Genomic DNA, 12712 nt, shown 5'->3' with positions numbered 1-12712 from the left:
GTTTTTCCTTAGAGAAAGAGAGAATGCGTGTGAGCATGCGTGTGTGTGTCTGTGTGTAAGCGTGTGCGCGTGCCTGTGTGTGTTTGTGTGTATGTATGTGTGTCCGTGCATATGCATGTGCGTGTGTGTGGGGGCGCGCAAGTGTGTGTGTGTATCTGAGCATGCATGTGATCTGAACATGTGTGCGTGTGTGTGTGTGCGCATGTGTGTATGTATCTGACCATGCGTGTGATCTGAGCGTGTGTGCGTGTGTGTGTGCGCATGTGTGTATGTATCTGACCATGCGTGTGATCTGAGCGTGTGTGCGTGCGATGTGTGTGATGAGTGTGTGCGATTGTCTGTTCTATATGTGTATCTGTTTTGAACAGACAAAGCCGCACAAGCTGAAATGCAGCAACAAGTGGAATTCCAATCGTTCTGAAAGGCAAAATGATTTTAAACTGCACAACATTAAATCAGTCACACATCTCCGTCTGTGCATGACTGAGCTTTAAGGGTGCTGCTTGTCTCTGAGTTTATCCAGGTTGATGCTGGATGCATTAACTGAGCTGAGTGTCAGTGTATTTTTTGTTCAGTCATTTTGAGGGCAGTATTGCTTTATGCTAATGATGCTGTCTGTGTCCCACTGCAGGTCTATGCTCTGCAGACTGTGCCAGTCTGTTAATACCCAGTTAGGCTATGGAAGATGGGGGCCGCAAAGAACTGGGATTGTCTCAGCTCCTCACAGATATTAAGAAGCATTATGAAAAGATTATACACAGGAATCGGATGGAATTAGACGCTTGTATCAACACTCAGGTATATTTTTGTGAAAAAGGCCTCTGTCTCAATGAGAAAGGCTGCAGAGAATGCTGACCTCATTGAAAGACTGGGCTTTGATTCCCATTAAAGTGTCTGGAATATAACATAAGTATTACAAACATGAGATGGGAAATGCTAACACTGCGTCCTTCATTATTTTTCATGATCTCTTTTGGTAGTTACTGGAAGTCAGTGATGCAGAGATGAATAAGAACGAGGATTCTCTGCAGGCAGCCCGGGCAGAGCTAAACAATGCCCGACGTCAATGGCAAACCCTCCAGCTGGAAATTGAATCTCTTCACGCATTGGTAAGAGTAACTGTGAGATGTTATTTGGAACTATTGTTTTAAAAATTGTTGCTCCCTAATTTACTGCCTTGACTGCTGGTTTCTATGTTGACTGATGAGTGCCTCCTATCCCACTCAGAAATCCATTCTTCAAGGGTGAGCTTTGACAGAAAGTGTCTGCGGCAATTCCACTACAGTGTGCATCACACAATTTATTTCACCCAATCCCTTAGTTGCTCATCTGCCGGTCAATCTCAGGAGGGACACCCCTAGCTCATTCCTCATTTCTCCCATCACAGCCCAGGCCCAGAAAGACTAATTGATTGTTACTCTACACTGTTCCCATCCCTGATTATCAGTCTGTGGGGTCAGAGGACAGGCATGTGATCAGACTATAGCCCCTCGTACAGTTAATGCTCACTTTCCACTCAAGTAATTACAAAGCAGCACCCTCTGGGAGAGTCTCAGCCCTCAGCTAGAGATATTGGAATGGAGAGCATCTTCTTGTCTCGGAGTAGTGGGGATACAGATGGCTGCCTGTTGTTTGATAGAGATACTGTCCAGCACCATTGGATACAGACAGATGACCAACTGGCCTGGCCTCCTGGACAGGTAGATTGTAGACACTAGTCATACTGTCTAGAAGTGCCGACAGATTAATTTCAACCAAACAGCCAGGATTTTAAATACATCAAGGTGACCCCAGCACCTGAACCGCACAGTCAGGTAACAGGTCAGGTGATCCCTTCATCAGATTCCATGATCCACTCCACCCTGATGGTTATTATCTGATTACTGCAGACATTTGATGAGATCTTCCCAATGTCAGCATTTCCCCAGTTATAGTGGCAGACAATGGAAACAGGCCATTTGGCCTAACCTGGCCTGTTGTCCCTGTTCAAAAGGGTCCTCCTTATCTCAGCATATCAGAACATGCTCTCACTCTGCACTCTGAACCTTTTTGTTAATCCCTCCTTTAAATCCAGCCCCTCTTGCCTGGACCAACTTGGCTAGTTTCAGTCATTGTGGCTTTTTCAGTGGGCAGGCTGGTCAACCTGTTCAACCTTCAGCCCCTAACTGTGCAAGTATTTAATGTCAAGACAGACTACATGTGACTGAGACTATACATGAGCGAGTGACACTGGTGAGGCATCAGTACAGATCCTCCCCACTTGCCTGGATGAGTGCAGCTCCAACAATGCTCAAGAAACTTGACACCATCCAGGACAAAGCAGCCCACATGTTTGGCACAACATCCCCAAACATCCACTCCCCCCACCACTAATGCTCCATTGCAGCACTGCGTACTACCTACAAGATGCAGAAATTCACCAAAGATCCTTAGTCAGTACCTTCCAAACCTATGACCACTTCCATCTAGATGGACAAGGGCAGCAGATACAGGGAACACCACCACCTGCAAGTTCCCCTCTAAACCACTCACCATCCTGACTTGGAAAAATATTGCCATTCCGTCAGTGTCACTCAAAATCCTGGAATTCCCTCCCTAAGGGCATTGTGGGTCTACCTACAGCACATGGACTGCAGCGGTTCAAGAAGGCAGCTCACGCCCACCGCATTCTCCAGGAGCAACTAGGGACGGGCAATCAATGCCGGGCCCAGCCAGTGAAACCCAGATCCCACGTGTGTTTCAGGTAATGTGCTCTAATGGCTACTATTCCAAAATGAAAGCAAGTTACTGCAGAGGTCACATGACTATGACGATCACAAGTGTTCAACGTATAAATGCATTTGTGCAAACACACAGTGTACAGCAAATGTGTTTAAACTCTGCACTGACATGCCTCCACAGAAGCTGGTATTCTGCCAGCGAGTTACCCTTTATTTATACGTGCATAGGATTTGATACTGATCCAGCTCCCTCATAGTGAACAGAATGCCTGACGCTCTTGTACTTATCGGTCAGCCAGGCTCCCTGATTGGTCCAGATTAACAGCCCCAATCAGGAACTCAGATTCTATGAGGTCCACCTGGCTGATGCCGTTACAATCACTACATCCCTTTCCCTCTGAGCCTGAGGACATTGGCTGTTTTTTTTTGTAGCTCCTCCTGAGGTGTTTCAGCACCGGGTCAGGTTTCTCCACCTCTGCTTCTGATCCAGCCAGCGTGGACCACACAGTAGCTCACTTGTCGTCCCGGAGAATCTCGGAAGAATTTCATTCTCTTCAGGCAGCAAAGACACCAAGGCAGTGGCATCCACCGTGCCCATCGCAGATTCCGAGGTCTCTTCAACTCCTGACAGATAGGGGAGAACCCATGGGCTCAGGGTCAGTTGGAAAGGCTGTCGAGGAGCTGGGCAGGTTTTGTTCCCACACCGTTTATGAGTTTGCAGCTTTTGTATGGACCACGTGTTTGTTCAGGACAGTCACACCTCCCTGATATCGATACGTCACTGGACCCGACCTCGTGTTGACCATGCGTCTTACCCATGCAGGGCCATTCCTGAGGTTTCTACACCAACTTTGTCCCCTGATGTAAACTGTCTCTCTTGTTTCCTGGAGTCTTGTGTCCAGCATTGACGTTCCTGATGCCCTTTCACCCTAACCCCAGCTCCGGGAAGATCAGATTTAACCTGGTGAAGAGTCTTCTCCCCAGGGACAGCTCCAGTAGAGTTGCTGATGTAGTTACATGGCAGCTGGTCCTGTAATCGAACAGGAACTGGGACAGTTTGGTATCTAGTGAAGCTGTAGACTGTTTCTTTAAGCCTGCCTTCAAAGTTTGGAGTGTTCTTTCTGCCAGACCATTGGATGACGGATGGTGTGGAACTGTCTGTATATGCAAATGCCATTTGACTTTAGGAAATACTCAAATTCCCTGCTGGCAAATGATGGCCGTTATTTGTGACCAACACGACCGGGAGCCCGAGGATTGCAAAAGATGCACACAGCTTTTCTATCGTCATCCCTGTGTTTGACAATTGAACTCTGAGCATCTCCAGCCACTTTGAGTTGGTGTCCACAATGACTAAGAACAGTGAGGCCATGAAAGGACCAACACAGTCAACGTGTAACTGAGTCCAGGGTTTACCTGACCGTTCCCACGAATGTGCAGGAGCTGCTGGTGGTAATGTTTATCCTTGGTGGCACAATACTCAAATTCCCTGCTGGCAAATGATGGCCGTTATTTGTGACCAACACGACCGGGAGCCCGAGGATTGCAAAAGATTATATCTGTGTCCAATCCTGGTCACCAGACACAGTCTCTCACCAACATCTTCATTTTGGAGACCTCCCGGATGACCCTGGTGGATTTCAGCCAGTATTCGACAGTGACCTCTGCTCAGGACAATCGCTCTCGCTCTCGATAATAATATGCCGTCCCCTCCTGTGATTGGGTCTCTCCGGGTCCAGAAAGGTTTCACTTCTGGCTGTGATGACCCTTTGGTTTCCCCATCACCATTAGCTGTTTCAGATTTGCCAGGTTCAGACCTTTCTGTGTCCAAAGTCTGATATTGTTAGCTGTGATAGGAAATGGAAATGTGTTGCTGGAAAAGCGCAGCAGGTCAGGCAGCATCTAGGGAACAGGAGAATCGACGTTTCGGGCATTAGCCCTTCTTCAGGAAGCTGTGATAGGAAGTGTGTCCAGAAAATTTAAAACCACTACAGACTCAAAGTTTGTGCGAAGATTTGGAGCTCGGGTGCTCGTTGTTGTGGTTCTGTTCGCCGAGCTGGAAGTTTTTGTTGCAAATGTTTCGTCCCCTGGCTAGGCGACATCATCAGACTCTTTCATTGGCGGGAGGTGGCTCAGTGCATCCAAATTTGCCACTTAGCCTCCTGGACAGTGTTTCCATTTGTATTTATACACACTTGGTATTAGACCCACTGCTGAATTCAGCCTGAAGCTATGAGTTCAGTAAACATAGCAGGAGTTTGTGGTCCATTATTATTACAAATGAATGTCTATAAAGGTATTGGTGGAATTTCCTGACTCCAAATACAATCGCCAAACCTTCCTTCTCTATCTGGATGTATTTACACTCTGTAATGGCCAAAGTCCTGGATGCATACACCATTGGGTGTCCATCTCCATTTGGTGTTCCTCCCCATTTGGTGTCCCTCCCCATTTGGTGTCCCTCCCCTTTGGGTGTTCCTCTCGATTAGGCGTTCCTCTCCATTGGGTGTTCCTCTCCATTGGGTGTCCCTCCCCATTTGGTGTCCCTCCCCATTTGGTGTCCCTCCCCATTGGGTGTTCCTCTCCATTGGGTGTCCCTCCCCATTGGGTGTCCCTCCCCATTGGGTGTTCCTCTCCATTGGGTGTTCCTCTCCATTGGGTGTCCCTCTCCATTGGGCCACTTATGAGCTAATGCCACCCCCATGCCATACAGAGAAGCATCATATGTCAATATCAGATCTTCTTTAGGATCATACTGTGCCCAAAACCAAAGAGGATGACAGATGTCTCTTCAGTTCCCTGAAAGCTATGACCATTTCTGACATAGCTGACTCTTTCTTTTAAGAACTTATGTGAAGGTGCCAGGATGGAGGCCAGGTTATGTCTGAACTTTCTGTAATAATTCCCCAGTCCAAGGAAAGATCGGAGCTGTGGTACAGACATGGGAGCCAGGGCACCTTTGATTGCCCTCACTTTATCTTCCAACAAGTGTAACCTGGTCTTGTTGACGCTGTGGCCAATTTAGGTCACTTGGGGTGCCTGGAACATAGACCTTTCCTTTCCAAGGTGTACACCCGCCTGAGAGAAATGTCTATGGACTGTGTCCAAGTTCCATAAGTGCTCCTTATTGGTCTCCCCCATTATTAGCACACCATCCAGATAAATGGCAATCTGGGATAGACCTTGTAAAAGTTCTCCATCGTCCGCTGAAAAATGGCACAGGGTGATGATAAAGCCAGTTGTAGTGTCTGTTTGAAATTCAGTTGGGCTTCAGATAGTAGGTGCTTTTGTATTATTAATCTCACATAGCAATCGGTCTCTCAGCATCTCATTAAGGGTTAAGACAAAGTCACACACCTCTGCCAGTCATCATTAATCTAGTCAAAAATCCCGAGACAGATTCCCCTTGTTCTCAAATTGCTGAGTAAAATCGATAGGATGTCAGAATTAGAGGAGGTCATAATATTCCTTTGCTAAATCCTTCAACTCTTGAAAGGTTTTAGTCTCTGGTGCCTCAGGGAATGTTAGGCTGTCAGGAGAATTACTCTTTGCTTTTCATCTGCCCCAATGTCATTTGCCCAGAAAAAAATAACACATTCTGTCCACACACTGGGCCCAGTCTTTGACAGCAGGACTGAATGAGTCAATGCTGGCGTAGCCAGCGACATCCTCATCCTATTAATGAATATTCATCCCGTGGCTATACTTTACAGCTGTTTGTTTCACTGGTATTCAAATATCCAGAGCTAAATTATTGATTGATTCTCAGTTCCTGGATCCAGGAAACAGGATTGCAGTTTGCTTTATGAAGTCATTTAAATAGTCAGCTGCAAGATAGTTAGTGGTTGATGCAGTTAGTGTCTCTATCTTACCAACACTCTCCCTGCTCACGGCTACTTCCTGTTTGTTTCATTATGGTTCCAAATTCACTTCTGAAATCTTGCCTTGCAGAATTGTACTGTGAACTAACTGTACAGCTGGAAGCTCAACCATCAGAGTAAAGACTTGCAGCCTCCAAAAGGAATGGTCTTTTGAACATTTGGACTTCTGTTTCTTATCAGAAGTTGTTGCTTGTTGCAGCCTGTGTTTTAATTGGAATGTGGAAGTTGGGATTTGTCTGATCACACATCAAGTGGAGTAGGGTATATCTGATAATCTAAACAGGACTGTAGACTGACTGAGAGGGAGACAGGAACTGTAAAAGGGGGCAGGAAACAGTCTGGAAGAATGAATCTGTGATCCATTATCTTAAGCCAACTCTCCTGGTTGCTACACTTGGAGTCTGTAATTTCAGTTGGACTCTGAGCCCCTTGTGTTCCCCAACCACCTCAAACCTCCTACTGTCTGCCTGGACACATCAGAACTGGGACCAGGAGGAGGCCATTCGGCCCCTCAGGCCTGCTCCACCATTTAATACAATCCTGGCTGATCTCATCTCGTCCTCAACTCCACTTTTCTGCCTGATCCATAACCCTTCAACCCATTATTAATTTAAAACGCCCATCTCCTCCTTCAATTTACTCAATGTTCCAACATCAGCCACACTCTCTCAGATTTCCACATATTCATGCCCCTTTGAAAGACGTAAGTTCTCCTCATGTTTTAAGTCTGCTGCCCCTTATCCTAAAGCTATGACCTCTTATTCTAGATCGCCCCATGAGGAAACATTCTCTCTATGTCTCCTTTGTCAATCTCCTTTACCATCTTATATACCTCAATTAGATCCCCTTCTGAACTCCAGCGGTTAAAGACCTAAACTGCTCAATCTCTCTTTATAAGACAAACTCCTCTCTCTAACAATGTTTATAGAATCTTGCATGTTGTGCTCCGAGAGCCCAGTCTATTTGAAACTCTGAGCCAACTGTCAGACCCCCCAGACCTCAGCCTTTCATAGGGCTCCTGGTCTTCAAACACCCTCTCAGTGTGTCTAAATCCCTGGCACCCTCTTGAAGTACAAGCTGTTTGAGCTGAGTGGAGCTGACTCAGTTTAAATCTGGATTAGGAAAGTAAAATTAAAAACAGAACGAAAGACAGTTCTGATTGACTCAGCTATAACAGGGTTTTCCCATTACACTGTTCTTCATTTGAAATGTTTACATACTGATTCCTGGTGTAATATAAACCAAAGTATTGGAGAAGTCGGAGACGTATAATAAAGACAGAGAAGCTGGGAATATTCAGCAGGTCCATTGGTATTTGTGAGAGAGACGCAGTTACAATTGGAACCAGGTTTCAGTTCAGCCAGCCTAGATCAGGATGCTGCAGAATGGATTGTAGAACTGGTACAGCACAGAGGGAGGCTTTTCAGCCAGTCAGGTTGGTGCTAACCCTCTATGAGAGCTACTCAGCCTGTCCCACTCAGGGGATGATAAGAAATTAGAGTAGGCCATTCAGTCTGTTCCACCATTTATTAAGATGCTGGCTGATCTGATTGGGGCCTCAGCTCTATGTTGTTGCTTATCCCCCAATACTTATTGCCCTTGCCCAACAATCCCCTGTCACCGTCCTGTCTTTTCCCTACAACCTCACAAATATTTCCTCTTCTGCTGTTACAAACCTGAACATAAAATTGTAGCTCACAAGAGATTTTTATGAACGCAACAGAAGTAGAGTCATAGAGATGTACAGCACAGAAACAGACCATTCGGCCCAACCCGTCCATGCTGACCAGATATCCCAACCCAATCTAGTCCCACCTACCAGCACCCGGCCCATATCCCTCCAAACCCTTCCTATTCATATACCCATCCAGATGCCTCTTAAATGTTGCAATTGTACCAGCCTCCACCACTTCCTCTGGCAGCTCATTCCGTACACATACCACCCTCTGCGTGAAAAAGTTGCCCCTTAGGTCTTTTATAAACCTTTCCCCTCACCCCCTAAACCTATGCCCTGTAGTTTTGGACTTTGTGAGAGATGTGTGTGATGAACATGTGTATTGTGAAAATGAAGGCCGTTATATTTTGTACGTTTGGACCCAGTCCCCGGGTGGAGAATGTTCACGGGTTGGCAATGACTTGATGTCCTTCTCACAGCAGAAGGGTTTGGAGAATTCCCTGCAGGTGACCGAGCAGAGGTATGAGGTACAGCTGAAGAATCTGGCGTCTGTGATTCGAGAGATGGAGGGCGAGTTACACGGTGTGAGGAGAGATATCGAACACCAGGTTTGGGAACACGAACTGTTGCTCAACACAAAGATGAGATTGGAGAGTGAGATCGCGATGTATCGTAGCCTATTGGACAGAGAGGAGGACAGGTAAACTGATTCCATTATTTACTAGGAGTTTTACCCTGCCTTTGTCGTATCTTTATATTAAACATGTCAGGTTTTTTTTGTTATTGGAATCCTTGTTTGGGACTTACTTATCTCAATTCTCTTCCTGATGTTTGCAGTTTTTTGCAGTCAGCTTTAGAAGTCACCCGTTGCAAATGAACCTGGGCAGGTATTAACTATGGAGACCTTCATACCTAATGCTGATCTCAGCCTCATCTGATGGTAGTGCACACATTGTCCAGCAGGGATTGGGGTCACAGGCAGGGACAGGGAGAGAAATCACAGGGTAAAAGTGAGGACTGCAGATGCTGGACACCAGATTTTAGATTAGAATGGTGCTGGAAAAGCACAGCCAGGTCAGGCAGCATCCGACGAGCAGGAAAATCGACGTTTCAGGCAAAAGCCCTTCATCAGGAATGAGAAATCACAGGTCCTCGTGCCTCTCCATTGCTAGGCCTCTCGTTACATCAACCCAGCCTGACCACACTTAACCACCCTCTTCACATCCTGCAAACACCCAGGACTGAGAATATTGACACGGTGGAGTTGGAAATTTTTCTTTTGGTTCAGAAAGATTTTTGGCTTTTGTGCTTGATGCATGTATTTACAGTTCAGGAGATACACTTTACATCCACAGCTTTTTCAGACAGTTACACACAATTTGGTTGTTCATATTATACAAAGAGTTTCACCCCTTTGAACCTGGTCAATGCAATTTGATGGCAGCAGCAACCAAAAAATGTAAACTTCACAAGCACTACAGATAACAATCCTGTACAAATGAGAATGTGTTGAACTGTCAGTGCTGTATTCTACTGTCATATGACTTTTGGTATTACTTTCATGTTTAAAAATGACACAAAATCTTCCAGTAAATTAGTACCAACTTCTTTGTGCGTAATACTGTCATATTTGCATCCACACAAATGAGTTTTAATAACAGAGAAGTAAAACTTGCAACTGCGTGATAAATATTTTCTCATTTTAAATTTAAACTAACTCGATTTACAAATGCCCAGCACAGAGTGAATAATGGAGCAAAGAAACTTCTGTTTTGGAAGCTGATGAGGATGCTGGTACCTCAGAGGGATGCAGTGAGAACTAAGCGTCTGGGCCTACAAGCAGCCTGACTGTACTGTGGGGAGGAAGAAGAAAGGAAGAGCACTAGTGATTGGGATTCTATAGTCAGCTAATCTGCAACTCCAGGACAGTGCAATGCCTCGCTGGTACCAGGGTCAGGGATGTCACTGAACAGCTGCAGGACACCCTGAAAGGGGAGGCTGATGAGTTAGAGGTTGTGGTACATGTTGGTACCAGTTATGTTGGCAAAGTGAGGAATAAGGTCTTGCATCAAGAGCTAGGCAGGAGATTAAAAAGCAGTACCTCAACAGTTGTAACCTCTGGATTACTCCCAGTGCCATGTATTAGTGAGTTTAGAAATAGGAAAATAGATTAGATGAATGCATGGCTCAAGAGTTTTTGCAAGAGGGAGGGTTTTAGATTCCTGGATCAGTGGAATTGTTTTTGGGGAAGGTGGGACATGTACAAAAGGGGCAGTTTGCTCTTGAACCACAGTGGGACTAGGATTCTTGATCATGTTGTTTGGAGGAGTTTGAACTAGTTTGGCAGGGCAGGGGTCACAGAGTATCAATGAAATAGGGTCACATCATGCAACAGGAAGCAAAGCACAGTGCGTTCAGCTACATTGAGTGTCAAGAGAGTAATGCAAGACTGGGTAGCCTTTACTTTCATGTTAGGAGTGTAATAGGTAAGACCGATGAGTCAATGTTGTGGTTTGACACATAGAAGTATAATATTGTTGCCATTAAAGAAACATGTTTGAGGGATGGGCTGGACTTGCAAATCAACATTCCAGGGTATAGAATCTTTAGCTGAGAGGCTGTAAATAAGGTGGTGGTGTCACACTGTTAATTAAAGAGTTAATTACCGCAGTAAGAAGAGATGACATTTTGGAAGGGTCCTCAAACAAGGCTTTGCGGATAAAACTTAGGAATGTTAAGTGGGCAGCCACTTTACCGAGAGTCAGCAGGAAACAGAGGAGCAAATATAGACAGTTCACAGAGGTGTGTGAGAGTCATAATTGGGTAATTAAACTCGGTCATTTCAACTTTCCCAATATTAATTGGGATAGTCATTGTGTTAAGGGTTGAGAAGGTCAGATTTCTTGAAACGTTTTTGTAGTGACTAACTCGGTTTACAAATTGAGGGATGCAGTGAGGTGGACCACATAGAATGTGAGATCCCTGATTGGGACTGTTCACCTGATATCCGGTTCACCCCGGATTACTCCCGGTGCCATGTGCTAGCAAGTTTAGAAATAAGAAAACAGGACACATGACTGCATGGCTCAAGAGTTGGTGCAAAAGGAACATCCTGTTCACTCTGAGAGCTGGCTCTGAGGAAGCCAGACCAGTGTGAAGTGTATGCATGTGTAACTTGGTGATAGGATACTGGCCTTGGTGGAATTATTTCAGTGACAACGAGAGAAAAAAGTACAGTCCTGAAGAAACTCACTCGCAGCAGTCATCTTTGAGTATGCGGGTAAACAATTCTGGCATCATGCTGCTATTTGGGAAACTTGACTCGTTCAATCCTGGTGTTGAACACTGGACCCAGTATGTGGAAGGAATGTATTATTTTTTCTTGGCAAATGACAGATGAAAAGCAACGAGTAATTCTCCTGACAGTTTGTGGAACCACAGCTTTGTCAGTTATTAGGAGCCTAACTTTCCCTGAGGCACCAAATTCTAAAATGTTTCAAGAGTTGATGGATTTCGTTAAGGAATATTATGACCCCAAGCCTTCTCTAATTCTGAGATACTATTAGTTTTGAGGAGAAAGTGAGGTCTGCAGATGCTGGAGATCAGAGCTGAAAATGTGTTGCTGGAACAGGCAGCATCCAGGGAACAGGAGAATCGACGTTTCGGGCATAAGCCCTTCTTCAGGAATTATTAGTTTTACCCAGCAAATCAAGAACCAGGGGAATCTGTGGTGGGAATTTTGGCGAGGTTAAGGTGACTGGTAGAGGCATTAGAAAATGGCTGCCTGAGTGAGGTCCTAATTAAATATCTGGAGGTTTGTTTAGGAAACTCTAAGGACGCTCAAAGGAGCCAGGTCTACCTTGCATGCTGACCATGACACAATTCCATGATTTTGCAAAGGCCCACTCAGTATCATTTGCCTTATGGGGAGTCATGAGTAGAAGCACAAATCATGAGGCTGGAACACAAAGGAATCATCAAACCTGTACAGTTTGTGGAATGGCCACCACCGGTCATACCGAATGGTCATATCCAGCAGATCGGTTCACCTTAGTGGGGATTTTAAACCAACGGTAAACTGCTTCTCATAGCTGTATAAATATCCATTCCTCGCAGAAAGGATTTATTGGCGGGAGGGATGTTCTTCACGAAGGTGGCTATGAGCCATGTGTACCTGCAATTGTGATTTAAATGAGGATTCCCAGAAATATGCTATAATTAATACTCATAAGGCTTTGTACCAATAAATGAGACTGCCTTTTGGGGTATCATTGGCCTGAGGCATTTTTCAGCTGATGATGGAGAACATTTTACAAGGTCTACACCTGGTCGCCATTTATCTGGATGACATGCTAATAACAGGGATGACCAATAAGGAGCTGGAAATGTGTTGCTGGAAAAGCGCAGCAGGTCAGGCAGCATCCAGGGAACAGGAG

At 45.4% G+C, this 12712-nt stretch overlaps 1 protein-coding gene across 2 annotated transcripts in view; it reads left to right on the top strand.

The window, feature by feature from the left end:
• Nucleotides 1-539: 539 nt before the first annotated feature.
• Nucleotides 540-12712, top strand: part of krt222 (keratin 222) — a 37624-nt gene continuing 25451 nt past the window's right edge. The window contains exons 1-3 of one of the 2 annotated variants that reach the window (XM_043674721.1): nucleotides 540-798; nucleotides 981-1109; nucleotides 8759-8976. In XM_043674721.1, the coding sequence (XP_043530656.1) occupies nucleotides 679-798; nucleotides 981-1109; nucleotides 8759-8976 (467 nt within the window). In that variant the 5' untranslated portion in view covers nucleotides 540-678. Of the gene's footprint in view, nucleotides 799-980; nucleotides 1110-8755; nucleotides 8977-12712 lie in introns of both variants that reach the window. The other variant, XM_043674720.1, reaches the window with a different exon arrangement.

Source organism: Chiloscyllium plagiosum, chromosome 33 (assembly GCF_004010195.1).
Source record: "Chiloscyllium plagiosum isolate BGI_BamShark_2017 chromosome 33, ASM401019v2, whole genome shotgun sequence".
NCBI lineage: Eukaryota > Metazoa > Chordata > Chondrichthyes > Orectolobiformes > Hemiscylliidae > Chiloscyllium > Chiloscyllium plagiosum.
The sequence above is the reverse complement of the archived record's forward strand: the minus strand, read 5'-3'. Positions and strand labels throughout refer to the sequence as shown.